Source organism: Natator depressus, chromosome 4 (genome assembly GCF_965152275.1).
Source record: "Natator depressus isolate rNatDep1 chromosome 4, rNatDep2.hap1, whole genome shotgun sequence".
Classification (NCBI taxonomy): Eukaryota; Metazoa; Chordata; order Testudines; family Cheloniidae; genus Natator; species Natator depressus.
In genome coordinates, this window is record NC_134237.1 from 55,453,821 (window position 1) to 55,475,999 (window position 22,179).

At 38.8% G+C, this 22,179-nt stretch overlaps 1 protein-coding gene across 3 annotated transcripts in view; it reads right to left on the bottom strand.

Moving 5' to 3' along the window:
- Nucleotides 1-22,179, bottom strand: part of TTC29 (tetratricopeptide repeat domain 29) — a 205,039-nt gene that overhangs the window by 150,786 nt on the left and 32,074 nt on the right. For all 3 annotated transcript variants that reach the window (XM_074950961.1, XM_074950962.1, XM_074950963.1), the window contains one exon: nt 15,909-16,132. In XM_074950961.1, coding sequence (XP_074807062.1) covers nt 15,909-16,132 — 224 coding nt within the window. The remainder of the gene's footprint in view (nt 1-15,908; nt 16,133-22,179) is intronic.

Consider the following 22,179-nt stretch of genomic DNA (forward strand, 5'->3'; position numbering starts at 1 on the left):
ATTAGAATTCAAAATGACCTTGACAAATTTGTCTGAAATCAAGAAGGTAAAATTCAATAAAGACAAGTGCAAAGTACCACACATAGGAAGGAAAAATCAAATGCACAACTGAAAATGGGGAATAACTGACTAGGTGGTAATATTACTGAAAAATATCAAGGTTTATAGTGGATCACAAATTGAATGCAAGTCAACAATGTGATGCTGTTGCAAAAAACAGCTAATATCATTCTGCAGTAATTAACAAGAGCATCATATGTAAAACATGGGAAGTAATTGTCCTGCTCTACTCAGCAATGATGAGGCCTCAGCTCAAGCACTGTGTCCAGTTCTGGGTGTCACACTTTAGGAAAGATGGGGACAAATGGGAGGGAGTGCAGAGGAGAGCAACAAATATAATAAAGGGTTAGAAAATTCCACCTATGAAAATAGAGCATGTTTATTCTAAACAAAAGAACACCGAGAAGGGACTAATAATGGTCTTCAAATTTGATAAGGGCTGTTATAAAGAGGACTGTGATGAATTGTTCTCTATGTCCACTGAAAGTAGTACAAGAAGTAATCGGTTCAATCCGCAGCAACAGAGTTCTAGATATTAGGAAAGATATTAGGAAAAACTTTCTAACTATAAAGGGTAGTAAAACTCTGGAATACACTTCTAAAGTAGGTTGTGGGATCCCCATTACTGGAGGTTTTTAAGAACCAACTGGACAAACACCCATCAGGGATGGTCTAGGTTTACTTGGTCCTGTGTCAATCAGGGCTTCATGACCTCTACAGGTCCCTTCCAGCTCTATGATTCTAAAATATTATTTAACTTTCATCAGAATTCTCAAAATTCTTAATTTAGATTAAGGTTATTGTTGGCTGTGTTCTATAATTAACATGATTCATGAACAACAAAAACGGGCTATAATGGGGTTTCTAGATCCTACATATATATGATATTTAGATTTCTATTATGCTAAATGAAGTATCATCCATCCCAAAATCTGGGTGTCCTTGGCAATCTCCTTAAAAACACTAAAATAGAGAAACCCCAAAATTACTCCCAGATCTCAGTATCTTCAATATGCCTCCAAGGTTTCATTTGTCAATACCACAAGCTCATTTGAAGATGGATGCCCAAGTCTGGTAAGTGGGGGGATATTTTAATTAACAGTAAATACATTTATATGTACCCAGGAAGAAGATATTTCATCAAGCCATGATCTGAAAGTCCACAACACACAGTAAACCTCTAAATTATGAAGTTTTAAGATGAAACGGGGTTATCAAAGTAACTTGTGTTCTCTGAAATTTGAATGAATGTTTCCAAAGAGCTACGCTGACCCTTCCTCTTGCTGCACAGAGTTCAATTCTAAAGCTTCTGGAGGTAAAGAAGAGACAACAGGCAGTTAGAAGGGATGAGATGTTCATACCATCAGTTAGTAAAATGTTGGGCGCAAAGACAGTGTGCACACACCCCTGAAAGTCAAAAAAGTTTCATGGCCAGGCATTCAATTCTTAAAATGTGGTTACATAGGGGCAGTGTCACAAAGGAGAAAAAAAAATTACTTAGCATGGTGCCTATACTACTTTGTGAGGCACCCTGGAGTGGAATTGGACCACCTATCTAAACTGAAAGATGTTGAGTACCCAAGAATTCATAGTAAATCCACAACGAAATGTGTCAAACAAGTGCCCAAACAGTGTATCGGAGGGAGAGGTAAAGAGAAGAAATCAGAAGTTAAAACTGGCTTTGGGTTTTCAGCCAATGTATCAAATTTGCATTCTTTTTTTCTGAGAAAGACAAACAGCAGAAGATGAAGCAGCTGTCTTTGTTAGATGTTTTCCATTGCTCTGCCTCTTCTGATATTGAGGCTGAAAGCTAAGGATGGCAAGGAAGATTTCTGATACCACAACAGGAATGTTGAGGTGCTCCTCATCTGACATTACTGAAGGAGTTTCAGTGATCTTGTGGTGAACTTGATGTCTTTCATTCTCTCCTGAGGCTGAAAAAGCACCTCACCCGCAATGCAAATTTTCAACACAGGCCTGAGATTTAGGAGAAAGGTTCAATGATATAAGCAAGGAGTACTACCTTAAAGAAACATCTGAGCCAGAATGTCTCAAGCCTCAAACTACCTCACAGAATGTTCTTGGTCACTTCTTGTTCCTCAATCACCAGCAATTTTTCTGAATTTTTCTGCTCCTCAGGAAGGTGGTCATTTAGGGGGAGCATTTGCTCCCAAAGATGAAACTGATGTCTGGCCATACAGAAAGTACACTTTCCTTCCCAAAATGTAAATATTTTGTCATGCTTATCTGATAGGAAGGTCTGACCTGTGCTGGAACTTCTCACCCTTTCATTGGTAACAGACTACCCATGAATCAGGAATATAGTAGGTTAGGAACCACAGGATGTAGTAACTTCTCAGATGTGCTTGGGATTGAGGATGTTCTTAACAGAGCCCAGCAGTCTAACAGTAATGGGGCAAGGGAGTTTCCTTCTGTTAGGTTCTACAATGTTGAATAGCCATGAGAGTCTTTTCATGGACTGCTGATATTTCCAATGCCAGAGCCTCTGTCTTATGTCCTAGCAACTCCTGGAACTGTCTTAAATAGTCTAGTGATGAATGAGATGAAGGGTCCAAATCCTCAGAGAAAGTTGAAGTAGCAGCACTGTGATAACTGGGCCTTCAAATTTACCCTAATTGCGAGCTCAATTGTAAAAACTGAGTAAAGTTTATAAATAACCTACAATCACAAATTTTGATGGGAAAAGGTACAAAATGGAGAAAGAAAGAGTGAATTAGTCTGCACAAAAAGGCCTACTGATATAATTCAAGGATTGTGTTAAGATCATACCTGTTAAATAAGACAGTGAGAGACCAAAAATCAGTGAACTAAAATTGGCCTACTAAAAGAGATCTTCACTATCATAGCTCTACTCAACCCATCTCTTGGTTCCCCAGGCCTTTGTCATTCTGATCCTGAGAAATATCTTCAACAGATTGGCGCATAGAGAGGGGCCCAGATGGCATTGCCATTTCTACTGGCTTCAGTTGAATCTCAACCACCACCTGGGATGTGTGACTTTGCATATATCCTCTCCCCACACCATGTGTCTTTTTCCTTCCCCACTTTATTTCTTCTCTTTCCTATCCCTCTCCTTTTTCCTTCTGTCTAATAAGAGTCTGGCTTAGATGGTCAAGACTTTATATTTTGCAAGATTGATGAAAGCCTATGACCAGGAAGCAGCAACTGAAAGCAATATCCTAAACAGCACAATGCTGGTACAAGTTTTCCAAGTCTCCAAGTGGCTGATAAGACTGTGTGCTGTGCCTGTGCTTCTCCAGCACTGAGGTTGCAAGTGAGAGTCAAAACCAGAAACTGTATTTTCTATTTTTGCTGTTCTTTTCTCTCCCCTTTTGTGTGTATTTTGTTTTGTCTTCCAAAAACAGGATCAGACTTTAACTACTAGCATTGGTCTGGAGGTGGGGAAAAACAAACATCCTAGGTGTTCTGGGAGAGTCAGATGGATGAAGAAGAGTAGTAGGTTTTATTGTTGACCTTCATGATGTCCAGACTTCCAAAGGCCAAGACTTCAGATTTCAGCCAAGAGGCTGAAGAAACTGAGAAAGAGTTCCTTTTAGAACCTGAGAGAACAAGACTACAAGGGCACTGAGGCACTCTGAGAGGTTAGGTTCACAGCCAACCTGAAAAATTCACAGAACTGGGGCCCTGATTGAGACTCCACTACAGTGTCCAGCTCCAATGGGACTGGGCTCAATCTTCCCCAGAAAAGTGCATACTCAAGAATAAGACAATTTACTTTGATCATGGTGATAAAGGTCCTTAAAAAACTACAGATGGAGGAAAGGAACCAGGAATCTTAAGTATCAGGAACATTGATAAAGCTGAAGTCATTGGCACTGGTGGTGCCACGGAAGGCAACTTAAGCTTTATGGTTCCTGGACCTTATGGTTATATCTCTTCCTCTTCAGGGACATTGTTGAGAACTCTGGTACTGAAGGCCCGACAGCACTTCTCTTTCTCTTGCCTTTGTGGAAGGCAGCTGAGAAAGAAACCAAAGCATCCTTGAAAAGAGAACCTGCTTGAGACTGAGCCCATGGTGCCAGAGAACTCTGTATTGACAGCCTCATGTTTTGACACTATCTTACTTGACACCAAGTGAGTACTCACATTGGCTTGCTTCAATTAAATTAATCTCTCCATTTCCAAGGGAATCCGCAGATCCAACACATCAATAGGTATCTGCTTTGTAGCTTGGTTTTAGATACCTGAGAAATTCCTGCCACCCTAGTGAAGGGATCCCTAGAAGCTGAATTTGGCCTTGGTACCAGTGAAATTGGCCCTGGATGGTTCACTTCTTTGAGCTGATGTTCTTGATGCCAGTGAGACCTTAGTGCCTGTAGAAAACTTAGGTACTAGAGCTCTGGACCTCTATCTGGCACAAACTTCTTTGTTGCCGGGGGTCATCCTCAACTTGCCTGGCTTTGAAGCGGAAGATAACCTGCTATCTCTATTCATAGGAACAGGCAGCTCAATTGATGTTGGATCCAGGGACTGGACTTATAAACCTCTTTAGTGAAGAAGGCATGGATTTCCAGAGCCTCTGATTGCAGGCTCAATATGTGTAGGCCTTCTACTCAAGCACAGTGAGAACAAGCAGCATGTATACACACACACACACACACACCCCACTGTCACAGAGTGACTGGTCCCTTTAGGGGGAGAGAGACCTCAGGGAGGAGGGGCTGTCTGGCTCCAAACCTCTCTGATGGGCAGTCAGTCATCAGCCCTTCTTAGGCTCTGCTGATTCAGTCTCTCTCCTTGAGGTCAGGGAGTTGTACAGGCCCCCCTGTGGGCCTGTGTTTGCTGGATTCTGAGGCCATTCCTCTAGCAGCTTCCCTAGCTGCTTTCTTCTTGAGCCTTTTCAGCAGCAGCTCTCCTCTCTCAGCTTCCCCAGTTGCTATCTCTCCCTTTATAGCGCACAGATATCTTCCCTTAAGCCCAATTGGACAGCAGGTAATCAGTCACAAGTGCACGGGAACCCATTCCCTCTTAAAGGGGACAATCATCCTGTGGTAGCCAGCCTCTGGTAACAAGTGATACATACCACTTAAATCTGTCCAAATACTTGAAGGCCTGACCAGCCATGTCTAAATGATCTGAGTACCTAGGTCCAGAACAAAAACTAAATGTCCAACAGTGCAAACTACCTAAAATTTACTAACTATACAACACACTAGAAATGAATGGCATTTTGGCTCAAAATCTCTCAGAATGGCTCTGGGCATAGAAGGTCCCTGCAACCGGCCTTTGAAAGGAAGCAACTCAAGTGGTTGGGACCACACAACCATTTTATAATCAGATACTAACTATTTGCTACTACATGAGGGCATTTGTGTCCCCCAGTGGGCACTGCTTTCCAGATGGCTTCTGAAGATCATTCTGGAAAAGGAAACAAGCAGAGGTCACCTTGAAATAGTAGTAATATTCACACACACAAAAATACTGGCTATTAATAGGTTTGGAAGTATAAGTATATAACACTACACATTATACACTAATTATATCAAAGTAAAAAACCCTGAAACATACCACAAGAGACATAATATGCACAGACCAAAAGAGGTACTACTAGAAAGACAAAAATGGGAAAAGGCAAAGGCGAGTTTGAACTTTCAATTGGGCAAAGAGCCCTAGCTATAGATAGGTTGCCTTTAAACTCTTTGTTACAAAATTTCGAGGCAGTAATATTACGTAAAATTATGCAAATAACTTCAGGTAGCTGCCCTACAAATCTCAAGAGATGGAACTGACCTGAGGCTGACTACTGTTACTGCCGCAGCTTTGATTGAATGAACTTTAATTTGACCCTCCAGTGACGATCCTGCCAGTGAATAACAATGAGAAGTGCACAAAGACAACCATTTCTGAATAACTGTCTTGGACAGAAGCTGATCAAATGCACTGGTGTCACAAGAAAGCACATCCAACAAAGATGGACTTTCAAAAGCCTTATTTTCTTCTAGATTAAACATCTTGGATTTTCAAATCTAGGAATGTACTGAGGTTAGTTTGACAACAACAAATGACAGCTGATTTAGTCAGAGTGAATTTTTACAATCCCATGAGGAAAAAATATTAGAAATTAGTGTGACGAAGCTCTGTCCTTGCCTCCGTGGGTCCTGCGTTTCCTGGTGGATTTCGCTAGCCTCAGAGGCTCACTGTGACCCTCCACGTAACCCTTCTTTCTCTCGAGACAAGGGTCACAGTCTACTGAGCCATTTTCATCATAAGCCAGCGAGGGAGGTGAGGAGAAGTTATCCTTCCTTGCACAGTCTCTGTTGTCTCCCAGTCTCAGTGATTAATCAGGGGGCAAAAGTGGGGGGGAGGGGAGCCCGGGGCCACCCTCTACTCCGGGCTCCAGCCCAGGGACCCTAATAGTATCAGCTATGGTAGCTGACCTTTTAGAAACATGACATGTACAATTCCCTGGGCTACTTCCCCCACAGTAGCCCTCACTTCCTCAAGCTCCACTTCACCCTTAGCTCAGGGCCTCCTTCCTTGTGCCTGATATGGTGTGTACTACTCAGCCTCTCCAACAGCGCAACTTTCTTCCACAGCTCCTGACATGCACACCCACCTGACTGGCTGGGAGGCTTTTCACTAGTTTCAGCCAGCCCCTGATTGGCTTCAGGTGTCCCAATCAACCTAGCATTCTCCCTGCCTTCTGGAAATTCTTAATTGGCCCCAGGTGTCTTAATTGACCTGGAGCAGCTTCCATTTCACTTAACCTGGTACCAGGGATTTGTTTAGCCTGGAGCTAATATATCTATCTCCCACTACTTTTTTATAGCCATCTGGCCTTGCCCCGTCACATAAGATATAAAATTTCCCATATGGTGGGTCAGTCATTATACCCCTCTGTTTTTGTAAAATGTGTTCCTGCCATCAGGAAATATATATTAAATGTTTTATTGTTTATACTAGAATAGAAAAATACAATATTACCATTTCTCATCAAAAAACACTTATCAAATGGGTGATAGTACTGGCCAAGTAGTGAGATACCACATGAATGGAAACAGAAAGTTGAAAGAGTCAGGTATGTAATTGTGAAACCACTCTTTCAATAAAGATAATGGTTTTGAGTGAGAGACAGTGAAGAGAGCACTTGGATAAGGGTTCAAATGGAGGGTCCCTAGAAGAAGTACATTAAGGTCTTAGGATGTCGGAGGCTTCTGCATAGAGTGATAAACATGAACCATATCTTTTAAAAACTGTGAAACAGTGGAATTCATGAACACTGTATGTTTGAACAGGAGGGTGGCAAGTTGAAATGGCAGCTAAATGTAAATGTACTGACAGACCTGCTAGAAGCCTGATAGTTCAAGCTGAGGAAGTAAATGTGCCACTGACAGCATAGCCAGCAGGTGGATGAAGAAATGGCTAAAATAACACGAATAAATGGGCCCCAACTCCTAGTGCACTCTATCAGTTCTACGACAGTGGTGGGGAGTTCAGTCAACAAGAGGCTGTCCTGAGACCAAGGGATGAGAAAAGCATCCTAGAGGGACCCTGAGCTGGTACCTGTTCTGGAGCAGAAAAGGATGCATTTGTTCTTGCTGGTGGCTAATAGGCCTGTCACAAGGGAGCCTCATCTGTGGAATACAGGCTTGAGAATAGATTACTTCAGCAACCACTCGTGGTTGGCAGAGTACCTGCCTGCTGAGGTAATTCACAAGATAGTTGTTTGGTCCTTGTAGGTGAAGGGCCATGGGAGTTATCCCATCAAGATGGCATCATTTTTGTTGCTTCTTGACAGGCACCCGCTGCCTCTTGATAGAACATGTTGCAGTGCTGTGGTCTGCCAGTATCTGCACTGTGATTCTTTTCAGGAGCAGTAGGAAGGCTCTGCAGGCCAGTCAAATTGTCTGGAGTTCCAGCACACTGATATGGAGCAACAACCTTTTCCAGAACCACATGCCTTGAATTTGTAGGTGCTTTAGATTGGGCCTCCAATCTGCTGTGGACACATCTGTAATCAGTGTCACAATGGGAAATGGGGTACAAAATTCTACACCTTTGCAGCCCATCTGTGGGCTTGTCCATCTATCCAGGGAAGATAATTCAGGAGCTGAGTGTCTATGATGTCTGGGTTGATAAACAGATCTCAGCCAGATTTGGAAAGGGGACATCTGGCAAGAGGTATCACATAAGTGCATGATACCATGTGATATAATAGTTTGAGCCAGATTCTTAGTGTTGCCAGGATTCTCATATATGATAGTCTGAAATCATTTCTAGAGAGAGGAATGCCTTTACCAACTTGGAATCCAGAAAAAACCCTTTATTCTATGGGCTAAGAAGGAGTGAGGGATGGCTTGAAATTCATTCTCAGTCTTAAGGAGTGGAACAGGTTGAGGACTGTGGATAAGACACTGGATACTTCCTGTGGGATTTCCCTCTCAGAAGCCACTTGTCCATATATGGGTACACATGTATTCCTTCCTGTCTCAGACAGGCTGCTACCGCTGACATGCGTTTTGTGAATACCCTCAGAGCTGTAGACAGGTCGGAAAGTAGAATCCTGTATTGACAGTGGTCATATCCCACTATAAAACAGATATTTTCTGTAGGCTAGATGAATCGCTATATGAAAGTAAGCTCTCTGAAGGTCAAGATTCAGGAAAGGATTAGAATCAAATAGAGCAGCCTTTGGTAATTTCTAATATCCATCAATATGAAGTAATTCTAAAACCATGCCAGAGAAAAATGGAAAAGCAGCAACCAAAAAGAGACAAGGATGGTCTACTGGGATTGGTCCACAGCTCTTGACTAGAATGTCAAACCTCCTACTCAGAAGATATGCAGAGTGATGGTAATAGAAGAGGGAGGAAAAGTGAGACTTCCCCTTTAGGAGTACAATGAGAAGGCTTCTGTTGCTGAAAGAAAGAAGTTTGCTGATTGAATTGTCCCTGGTAACAGATACATGAATCATTACACTACCTAAAGAACTGAGGGGATACACTGAGATTTATGCGTGTGTGTGTGTGTGAGAGCTTTGAAAGGAAGATCTTAGATAATCATTTGGAGTTCTCTGGTAATCCTTGAGGACTGTAATCAGGATGATCTTTATCATGGGGATAGCTGTAGTCATGGAATGGGCTGCTGTATGAGAGGCACCGAGGGCTGCTTGGAGCAAAGTTGCACTGTTAGTTGTCACTCTGAAATGATGGATCTCTGATCAACCCTTGCGTACTGTGGGAGCTTCTCAAATGGTGATACTTTGTCCTAGGTCAGGTCGTCATACCGAGTGACTAGCTGGATATTAGAGTTGAAGAGATGCTAAGGAATAGGCCTTTCTGCCTGTGCAGTCAAGACTCTTGAGAGCGTTGTTACTAGAAGTGGTTTTACATGGCCTTGTCCTCTTGGATTTCTCCTGTGCCGCATTTTCCACTAGAGACACAAGAGTCACATATGATTAGAAGTATTCAAATCTTTTTTGAAGGACTTGGTATATTTTCTCTGCTCATTTTGATATTGGAGGTACAGAAGCTGGAGTCTGCCATATGCCTTTTGCAGACTCTTAAGACTATTTATTGGCACTGCCAATTTGTCTGGGAAATTAGAACTGGTAATGTCAAATAATGTATGTGCTTTCTCCTTAACACAGATAATTCCAGAGTGCCTGCTAGACTTCCTAGCAACTCCTGAAAGGTCCTGAAATCATCAGGAGGTGGTATTGGAGCAGATATCACTGCCTCACTTGGTGAGGAAGACGACACATCTTTAGGTGTAGTCAGCCAGAAGAGGTTAAAAAGTTTCCTGTGGATCCTGGAGAGAGTCCTCTTCTGATTTTTCCTCCTGACCCTGTGCCTTTTCCGCAAGTTGTTTTCTCCACCATTCCCTTGGGAAGTCTACTTTCCTGAGTGGTCTAGTAAGATATAACCGGTGAAGGGGATCTAGGTTGTTTGTGGGAAGAGAGCAGCTCCTAGAGGATCTATAAGGGGCCCCAGAATGCCTAGTAAGGATACTGTTGGAAACTAATGAGAAGATTGAGAGATGCCAAGGGATATCAGTGTGACTTGGGGGTGTTTAGGAGCTCTGGCCTGGAAACGTCCAGGAATTGATCTACTTGGGGAACCCCTGGGAAGAGAAAGTCACCTTGGCACTGAGTGGTAGTCACAAGAAAGGAAAGAGATTTTAAACTATAAAGGGCTGCCAACAGGACAGAAATTTCTCACTAAACGAAACTCACTAAGTTAGGAGTTACAAACTGAGTCAATGAAAGGGCATTACAGCATAGCAGGCAGACAACACCGCGTTCCATTTCACTGCCATGAGTAGTAAAAGAGAATTGAGAGGTGGTCAAGGCAACTAGAACTTTCACTTACTGTTGATCAGTCTCTGTTAACTGTTCATTCTGATATTGTTTCTATGTAACAGTAGAAATTAGGGAGGGACAAACCTGTTTAGAAAAAAAAGTCCACCATCCACAGCTTCTACAACCAATCCTTTTCTGAAGTTCAGATATCTTCACGTTTTAATTTATTATTATTTTTGGTTCACACAGTCACTTTCTGGTTTCATCCTAAATACCACAAGCAACATTGTTATTGCAGTATATGTAAATCAGCCAAAGACACAGGTTGAAAATTTTATTGGAAAGTTTCTTATTGTATGGTGCCGAAGCCTTTTCAACAGTAAGTCCTTCATAACTGTTAATATCTTTCCTGGAAGACAGAGCTATAACCTCCCAATAACAATGAATCATGTGCCCACTCTTTCATTCATTCATATACCTCCTGAAAAGGCATTTTGTGAAGTCAACAAATACTAACTTATTGGCAAAACCTGTCTCCACACTACTATTGGAGAAAAACGTAAGTTTAAGTTAGTATCAACTGCTAAACCTTTGTGTGTGTTGCCTATCTTGCTAGACTGTAAACTCATCAAGGCAGGAACACTGATCCTTTACGGTATAATTTGTATAGGACCCTAATAGTAAAATAAAAATTTATGTATTTGTTTATGTACTTAAAAAAATAGATGTGTGATTTGGGGAGTTGATTCAAATGAGTTAGTTAGCCTAAATGGGGCCTACATAGCCCAAAAGCATAAATGAACAAAGAAAGATAGCAGTGTCTGAAGAGCTGTTTACAGGGTCAGCAACATGCACCATGTAAGATCACAGCAACTCTTAAAATCCAGTGTTCTGGGCTCTATTTTCTTTTAAATTATTTATAGTAGGGATGGGTCAGACACTTCGTCACAGAGGTGGGGTGCTCTCCTTAGTATGTTTTAATTGGGTGCTGTTAACAAGTTCTAGACCCAATCAAAGTAAAAGATTTCTTAAGTAAATGTTGCTTACACACACACACACACACACACTAATAGCCAGCCAAATTATGGCTGGCACTATACCAAGGAAAAGAATGCAAGGAACTCTTCTCAGTCAGTGCACCTATTTGGGGGTTAGCCATAATTTGACATGAAGATGTTGGGGACCACAGCTAGCATTGCTGGCAGTACAAGCAGCACCTGAGAAGGCATGGCTGAGAAGGGTGGGACTATGGCCTCATATTCACTGCATACCAGCACAACTCGGGGGTGGGGGAGGAGGGAAGGAGGAGAAAGAGGTGAGAGGGGAAGTCTAGCTGTCCCTCTTCAAAGGCACAACAACAACTGTTTGCCAGCACATCTTGAATGCACTAACTCTGCCTTTCAAGGACATATGCCTCCAGATACAACTGTTCAGGTGGTGCGCCTTCTACCTATCCTTAGTACTATACCGCTTCTCAACCACAATTTTGCTTTAAGTGAACAGACATTAATAGTATTTTCGCAAGCACATCAAACGGCAAAGGTTTACACCAAGTGCTACGTCACACAGAAAGGATAGATGAATGCCAGAGCAACCTATTTATTTATTACAATCTTACATTATAAAAACATAACATGGAGAAGCAGCCCAGACTTTTTGTTTTATTTCTGTAAACAAACCTAGCAAAAAGATGAGGTAGGCCCACAGTAGTTAAGCTGAGGTCAGGAGGATAATTGTAAATTACTTTCAAATTAGCAGCATCTGAAATATCATCATCAATAAAACTTCAAGCCTGCACTTTTACACATATCACCTATAACTCTTCCAGTTTCTGCTGGTGGTTCTTGTTTTAATCCAGGGAAAGATAAATCACTGTCAGCTGTTTTTCCTACAAGCTGCAAGGGACAATAGTATCTCTCTTTTAATTCTATTTTTAAATACTTGGGAGGTACTCAGATATTGTGGTGAAAGGGGCCAGATTCGATAACCAGTCCCTTGCATGATACTGCTTTGGTGGCTGATTTGGAGGAAGCATCTTGCAGTCTTGTAAGATCTGAAGGCCCATCATAATTTGCCAGTAAAAATGAAAACAAAAATTCACTGACTGTGAGCAATGGTAAATGGTACATAAAAAATGTAACACTGGCAAAACATGCACTGATGCATCTCATTTTTTGATTCATGCAATAGGAATGGTAAAGCATTCTTCAATTTCTTTTGTAATGATATGAAGAACAAACAAGCTTGAGATGTATATTGATATTAACAGGAGCAATATGGAGAACACAGTGGGTGACTCTTACAATGTCAGGGAACATGTGCCTTTTATTGATGATGGTAACAAAACCAATAGTTTAGAGATATGGCATACTAACAACAGCAACACAAACTGACTAAGCAAAAAGCAGTGAGAAGAACATATGGTGAAAACAAGTGCTAAAAAGAGACCAAAGATCAGTTTGCCAAAAGCTGAAAAGAAAAAAAAATGTTCTGCTTCTTCTGATGCCAATATCACAGCTTGTACCTTAACACTGCTTATATATTAGTCCATGTATGAGTAAAATCATCTGTTACGTCACCAGAATCAGGGAGCTCTCTTCAAAGGTATCCATTAGCTGTTTGGGATCACTGTTCTCAGAACACTGAGGATCCATGCCATGTAGTCTTGTTTATTTCAAATTGCTAGGTAAAATAAGAAATTTTGGTAACCGGGACACCACAGTAATGAGGAAACATTTTCACACACATATTGGGCTTGTGCTTCTTCAGAAGAGCTATGCTATGACTGCTGATTAGCACCACCTCAGACTTGAAATGAAACAAAAAGGTAGATGGCAAAGAAGAAGTTTTTCTGGTTTGCGTCAGGCTAGACTCAGTTTTATCTAAACTATATGTCTATCATCAGCAAACATTGCACCAGCCAGAAATACATCACCAGGCAATAGCAATAAAGGACATGAAAAAACTAAACACATATTCTTACAAAACACTAAAGAAAAATCAACCCATCACAATATTCATAACCGAGAAAGCAACAAAAATGATTGCCCTTCCAATGCTGATTTGTACAGCATATTGGTATTTCCCATGCAGAAAATTCTTTCTGAGCAGTGTGGTGTCCTGTCCTTATGATAACTTAGTAAAAACAAAAGTAACAAATTCTCCTACTGAGATGTAGAAAGCAGCCAAATGAATACGTAGCTTTTGCTATCAACACAGTAGCTTAGCAATCAATCTGTAGGAGTTATAAACTTCTAAATCTGGCAGCAGCAGCTCTTACTCCATGACCATCATTAAGTAGTAAGATCATATAATACAAAAGTGTCTGAATTCCAAATAGCCCATTTCAGCTCAAACACTGCTAGAGAATTTTAAAAAAGCATCCGGAATGTCTAATAGTGGTTGTGAAGCCAAAGGCCTCTTTCAACATGGGTTTATTCATTATTAAGATTTGGGAGGTAAATTCACTTTCACCGTCCTTGTATTTCATAAAGTGGTATTCACTTATCCCCACCTCTGACCTTCTAAGATATGGTTAGTTAATCCACAGCACTGGAAAATAAACTTCTTGTGCAACTGTTCCTGTTAACCAACAACCTCTTACAGCAACAGAGCAGAAGTTACAACATGCACCATCCATTTATAGATAAGTGGTAAACCATTTAAGAGATATTATCCAAAATGGAACATATAACAAGTCTTATATCCTGTCTCAGCATGGGGTGGGGATGGACTACATGACCTCTTGAATTCCTTCCAGCCCTACATCTCTATGATTATATGGAAAATATCTAAACAATGTGGCTAAATGGAATTTAATTTATAAATTAAAATTATATTTTCAAATGCAAACTTGCATAAACCTAAAACTAATCCCCCTCCCCGAAATCTTGGTTGGCTCTAGTATTTTTAATTTTAGAAGACAATTTATGCTTAGCTATGGTCCTTAAATTGTGCAACATTGTATTAACTGTAGTAATGCTAAAAGAAAAGGAGTACTAGTGGCACCTTAGAGACTAACCAATTTATTTGAGCATAAGCTTTCCAGCTACAGCTACTGATGCCGATGAAGTGAGGTGTAGCTCATGAAAGCTTATGCTCAAATAAATTGGTTAGTCTCTAAGGTGCCACTAGTACTCCTTTCTTTTTGTGAATACAGACTAACACGGCTGCTACTCTGAAACCTGTAGTAATGCTAATATTTTGTTATATTTCCTACCTTTCCCACCTGCTCTAAGACACAGCCCACACACGCTATAGGGTCACAACTCACTTCCCCTCATGGACTTTGATTTTGTTAATAAACAAATGAACCATAAGTCAACATAAAGTCCAGTCGAAGCCTTTATTTTTAGGCATCATACTCAAAATTCCTGTATCAGGACAGCTCAGGTGAAAAGGCTATTTCTTCTCCTTGTATTCCATCAAAGTGAAGATGGCTTTATCCCCACTCCAAGACAGTCCATTAACTTTTACCCGTCTTAGGAACATAGGAGTGGAAGACTTCTTGGATCATCTTGTCCAGTCTGATACTATCACAGGCAACCACAATATACAATTCCAATCATTAACTTATCAAGCTCCATCTTACTACTCGTTAGGATGTTTGTTCCCCTACACCATTGGAAGGCTGTTCCAGAACCTTAGCCCATTGTGGAGTCTGTTGGCTATAATTACAATTCAGAATAAATACAATGGCCTAAAATTCAGTTTTTAAAGTAAAAATATTCAAGTAAAGGAGAAGTCCGTAAAAAAAAAAGTTTGCCCTGTCTAAAAAGTTGAGATGAAGAATGTTCCTTGTCAAAACCTTGTTTTAAGTTATCCTACCCTAAATGATCAAAAATGTAAACTGAAACTAGTGGAGCGTAATGCAAATTTATATAACCTCAACTCCTACTATTATTATGAAGGATAAGAAAGAAACTTATTGCATGATCTAGTATTTACAGTAAAAGAATACTATAAATAGAATAACTTATTTTTAGGCAACAGCAAAAATACAGTAATTCAGAGTTATGACTTCACAAACACCTTTTAATTAAAAATATGTCACATCAGTGTATCATGTTGTACTGGACATATTTACAATCCATTTTTATTTTTTCAGTTCCAAATTTAACCACATTGAGCAGCATCTATGTTTTAAAATATCAGATTTATAAAATATTGATAGCATAAAAGAATGTTTTAAAAGTTATATTTCTCTAGTAAAGTACAAAAATAGCTGTTAAAATCAATAGATAAAACAAAAAAAATAAAGAAACTATGAACTAGGTTATAACTGAGATGTTATCAAGGCTGTAAATATATCTCAAGATTTCTAGTGACATAATACACTCTAGATGCTCTTTCCCAGTTATTTCACAGAACCTCTCACTGTATCCGTGGCGTTGAAATTCAGAGTTACCTATCATTTAGTCTATAAATACTGCTCAGATGACTAAGGCTGAAATGTGCTAAGATGCAGTAATGTTTCAAATTCATACATGAAACAATTTAGAATCTTCCCTCAGGCACTCACTGCTGCAGCTCCTGCTGTTCTGTTACCCACAATTCCCCCATTTACCTGCTCGTTGGGCTGCCTCAGCCCTGGTCAGGAAATGGTGAAGCTGATCCAGCTTATCAGGCTGCTCCTCCAGGGACTTCTGCTGCCATATGGCTGACCCAGGCCCTGCAACCTCCCTCAAGGCATTCCACTTCTGTATCAGAGTGAAGAGCTCAGAGAAGGACTTGTGATAACCCTGTCGCAGCATGTCTATGCAGATGTTCTTCTTGTATGAATTCCTGTAACTGGGAATAAGAAATAAATACAGATTTAAAGGATTAAAATCAGTATTTATGTTCTCTACAATCCTCCCCCACACACATAATTAAAGATACTACAATGGTTTTCAAATGCAGACTTCAGAAGCAACAAAGGAGAGGTAATATTTGAACCATTTAATCATAGGATTTTTTACAGAATGGTTTTTAACTAAACCCTATACTATAGAACAGAATATAGCAATAGTGGTAATCTATAAGTACTTTTATTGGAACTGCATTATACAAATGCATTGTTATGCAAAATACGCTGGTGTTCCTCAACTGAAATCAGTCAGGACAGTCAACTGAGTTAATCTACATAGGAAAAAAAATAAGCACATACTTCATATCAAAACAATGTACATGTTAAATAGTTTTACTGGAGCTAATGGTGGATTGGTATTTGTTAGAAACAGAATCATTACATATTATTTTGCCTCTGTTCAGTGCCTGAATTCATCTGGGACTAGCTAGTGATACAGAAGTTTCATAGTTTCTGCCTAATTTTAAAAGCAAATGACATGTCCACAGAGATACAATGAAGAATTTATATCAAAGTTATTCCACTGATAAACATGGGCAAGATATACATATTAAAAAAAAAGAGATGCATAATTAAATATTTTCAAGAGGTAATACATCTTTTGAGACATTATTTATGGACATAATCCAAATACTTCTTTCAAGTGGCATGAAACAATCTAGGGCCCAGAATTAACAGTTTCCAGGATTGGGCCTCTAGTGTGGGGTAAAAATTCCATCTCTATCCCACTAAAATGACAAACCTCTAGATTTTGTATTATGCTACTGATATTCCCAAACAATTTTTCCCATTAAAAGACTATCTTTTTTACTACAAAATTTTCAGAGCCTATAAAAGAAAATAAGGAATTCTGAAAACTGGATGTTTACTGTACGTTTAACAGGTTTTGAGTGAGGTTCATGTTAAACAATTTAAAAATAAGACTAATTCTAGCCTAGGAACAACTCTTCTTTCTTGCCATTTCCCTATTCAGGATTGGCAACTTTTATAGCCTTCTTCCAAAACTCGTGACTAAGGCTACGTTTTAGTCACGGATATTTTTAGCAGAAGTCATGGACAGGTCACAGGCAGTAAACAAAAATTCATGGCCGGTGACCTATACATGACTTGTACTATATACCCCTGACTAAATCTTGGGTTCCTTATGGGGTGGGGTGGCCAGGGAGTGTTGTGGGTGCTCGGGGGGGGAGGGGGGCGACAACGCACGGTGACCTTGGCTGGTGCTGGGGGGGAGGGGCCGGGGGGGAGTGTGTGGCCCGGGACGCCTGCTGCTGCTGCTGGGGGAAGGGGCGGCTCAGCGGCACGAGACCCCTGCTGCTGCTGGTGGGGGAGGGGGTGGGGGGGGGCCGCCGGGCCGGCTGCATCTGCCTCTGTAGAAGTCACGGAGGTCCTGGAAAGCCATGGAATCTGTGACTTGTGAGGACTTGCAGCCTTACTCATGATTGTATGCCAAGCTGTCATACAGATAGTTATCTCTGAGGCCTGCTGATATCCAGCCCCTATACTGAGTCTTTGGTCTCCCTGTTGGTCGTCTTCCACTGACGATCATTGCAACAGCCATCCTACCAACATAGCTCATACCAACCTACCTCAACTTGTCTTCAACTGGAGCAACCTGCAGTACGCCCCTTACAACCTCTTTTCATTTCTCATCAAGGAGTGTCCAAGCAATCATTTGACCATCACATCATCTTCATTTCCATAGTGGAAAGCATACTCATTTCCTTTTTGTGGCTGGCCCAGTCTCTGTTCCATTCATTACTACTGTAGTTATTTTCCAGTTCTATACTAATGAAAATTATGTAAACACCTTTTTATTTAAGTCAAAATGGAGCAGGCAAGTTTTAAAATAAGCTTTAAGTGTCAATGATCTGTGTTGTTTATATTCCATTAACACAATAAAAATAAAAGCCATTAATAAAGGATCTGTTCTTCCACTGATGCATACTGATCCTGCATAAGTAATTCACCTATGCTTGTGGAGAGTTATTGGGGGGTGGGAGGAAATCCCACTGACTTCAATAACAGTCAACGCTAAATTAGTATAATTGAGGGTAGTGAAAGCTTTGAGGGTTGATGGGGGAAGAGTAGTGAATGTTAAAAGTAATTTAGGAAGCGGATATAAAATAACTAGCCATCATTTAACAAATATATAAAATATATTTGTAACTAGTCAAAACATTATTCAGTTCAATTGTAGGTTCCATCATAATTATTTGAACATTATACTAGTATTTATAGAGTAGCATAAAATTGACGCAGCCAAGTGTGCTAATCTCGTTAGACAAATGCATTTTACTTAAGGTCAAAGCACATTTTCTCAAATGAGAAGTATCATTTGCAAACTAATACATTTACATGCAGGATGAAGACAGTGGTGTAACTACAATTTGTGTCACCAATTTTCTAGCAAAAGGCTATGCCAATTAACTAAAAGAAAAGAAACTAAATTACAGCTGGAGTGACCTCATTGTACTTAATATTTAGTTTTCTCAGGGGAAGATAATTGTATAACTGTATATTGTACCAATAACAAGCCTACCTACAGTAATAACATTTCAACTACAGTATAATAAAAAATAGCTAGTTTATATGACAAAGTTACACTTAAAGGACAGAAATTACTGCATGGAGCAGCATAACACTTTTGCCTCTTTAAATTACTGTAAAGTATTTATAAACCACAAGTGATGAATCATGCACGAGTTATAATGGTCTTAAATTCACATTGTGGGGATACATTTTATGAATGTAATCTAAGGGATCATTTGACAATTATACTGAAATTCTTTCAATTATCAACATGATTCCTGTTGAAAATGTCAGTGTTCTGTAGTAAAGCATGTTAGTTTTTAACATGGATGTAGTGGAGACAAGGGAGGTAAATCTTCGGATTACATTTTAAGATGAATTAAAGATCCCTACCAACATTATTGTTTATATCCAAGCATATGTTTCATTATAACATTATGTAGTGCACAGGAACAAACAGAGATACTAAATCAAATTGATCATGTTTTCAATAATTGACCATTAGTTATCAATTGACATAAAATATCCTGCACACAGTTCAGTGATTCAGTGATTAAAACTACTTGTGAACTTTTACCTGAATAGTCTGCTTTTTTTTTTTAAACAAACAAATTTATGTTGACCATAGTGAATCTTACTGCATAGCAAGATGTTATTATTTAACTATAAAACTTATTTGTCTACATTCTATCCATTCTGGTTTGAGGTTTCTTGTCAACATTTAGGCCACTTCAAGACTCACTGAGAGCCAAGTAGGAAAAAAAAAAAAAAGAAAAGAAAAGAACTTGGATTGTAACTGTAATAATAATTTGTCAATAGGTTGAACGGTCTCTGGGGGCATCTACTGGAAATCTGGCAAAACTGCAGTCAGATCATGTTAATCAAGCAACTTCCACTGCCACAACACACTATTGCAGAACAAAGAAAAGTACAAATGTTGAGACAAATACACTGTGGGAATAAATCGGAACAACTCTAATGAAGTCAGTGGAGCTGCACTTCATACACTGATAGTGAATTTGACTACTGTTCTCAGTGTCACACAGACAGACTATCAAAACCTGCAAATACTGCACGCACTATTGGGCAAGCTATGATACTATGTGGACTTAGCACAGTATAAGCATGCATTTTTCTTTATCAGATGATTCACAAACTATGTTTAATTGCAAAGACTAATATGAAGATAAAACATGGGGTTTTGCTTTCCTGGCGAGTGATCACCATCGAAAATATGTGAAAAAAACCTAAACAAGATTTCAGAAAGCATTTTAAAAACATGAACTTAAAGATTGTTTTTACTAAATTTAGAACATAGAAGAGCATTTAAAAAGTAATATTCCAAACAATGCTTTTATTTTTAGACAATGTTGTTTATTTTGATTTTGTTGTTGTTCAGTGTATAAAGTTCAACAAACTAAGGGCAGAATTCTTAACACAAATCCATACAATTCAGAGTCTACCCTTTATCTGTCCATATATTCTTCGATCTCCCACTGATGGAAGCCTGGTGATGTTAATGGATTGTCCATTTATGTAGGATAAGGAGAATACTGGGATTGAGATCCAGTGGGCAGATCTGATTGGGAATTTTGCCCTTAGCCTACTCTAGCAGTTATTGAAATATAGTATCTCTTGGTTTGATTTTCAAAGTGTTGAGCAACTGCAGAAATTACCAGTGACTTCTGAAAATTAGGAGATTACTCTGTAGTAGCTGTTTATTTTGCATTAACAAAAACAATTATATAAGGTTATTTTCATGCACCTTATGTTATCACACGTATGGTACCAGCTACAAAAAACCTGGATATGTAAACTTAAAAGGCACTGCTACTTTTAAAACACAAGGTATTTTAGTAAGATTTCAGATTTACATTTAATGTTATAATCATTTTAACTTTCTTACATTGTATAGCTAGTTTATCTTTTTCTCTGTATAAAAAAAATAAAAAGTTTAAAAGCACCTAAGGAAATGCTTGTGTAATGCTCATGTGATGCAGAAGATCTGGCTTAAACCCAAAAGCCTTTACTGATCTGCCTGAACCAGTATAAAATCAGAAGAAACGCCACTGAAGTTATTAAGTTGCACAAATGTTACAAACTCAAGGAAATCTGTAGTAAATGGCCCAAATCATGGTATTTCTCTTGTTATTCTATTGTACTTTTAAAAGAAAAATGTTCTGAATTCAGTTCAATATCATCCAAGATTTTTTGCTTTAACTTTCAAATTTCCTTGCAGGAGATGATGTAAGTTAGGTTGACAAATGTGAAAGAGTCTATTTTTGATTTATTTTACTGTTTGCATTTTAAGAGGCCAAAAGAATTACACTTGTATTAAAATAATCACATTAAAAATATATTGTGGCAGAGCTACTTTTGATGGTCCTGATTTCCCACAGCTCATACCTTGGGTAGTCAATTACACCTCTGCAAAATGGGTGAAAAATACTACCATTCTCATTTGATAGCATTTCCATGTCAGGCCTCATATCTTTAGGTCTTTGGTATTTAATTAAAAAACCTGTCAATTTTTCTAAACAGTCTATTGTAGTTAGTAAAACACAGGATTACATGCAGTAAGCAATGATAATATAGTTTACTAAAAAGGCATTATTATAATGTAACATTATTGCACAGTGTATTAATTGTATTGTAAAGTCAGCATAGACAGAAAATACACTGACAAAATAAAATCTTTATCAATCAATAATTGAAGTTTACATATAGGCAAAGAAAAAATGCCTCTTTTGAACTTGTTAGAGTTTAATTTAAGGTATTTACTTTTCTATATTTTGACATGTGATGTTGACAATTTGTGTTTTAATGGTTATAAAGCTCTAACTTTTTGAATATCAAATCTATCATCATTAAATAATGATTCCCCCCTTCATAATTTCCTGTACCTATAGAAATGTAAATAGATAAAATGAACATTGATATTAGCCATCAAAATTATAAAAAAAAATAAATCTGAATTCTTCTAAGCCTAATTATATTCCTCAAACCTAAACTGGGTTTCTTTCTTTAGCAAGAAAGTCAACATCTGGCAATAAAGTTATCACGCAGATTAATATCCAAAATCCTGAAAAAAAAAATCAAGATATTTTTGCTTGTTAAAAATAAATTGTTAAAAAAAAATGACTAAATGTTTCAATACTTAGATATACTGTGAGACTTATGAAGCATAATGTTTTTGTCTGTGTGTTTGAATATATATACAAACATATATACATATAAAAGTGAACATGAGAAAACAGAACCACTCCATTAACATTTTAGAAGTATATAGCTTAAGTAATAATAAAGAATGCTATTTGGAAAGTTCATAAAACCAAAAAATGCTGCACTGTTAAAACCTTCAGGATTCCACTAATAAGAATCAAAATGGAAAATACCTATAAGTCAATTATAGGCAATTCTTCCTAAGAATGAAGCATTCCATAACACAAGGTAGTGA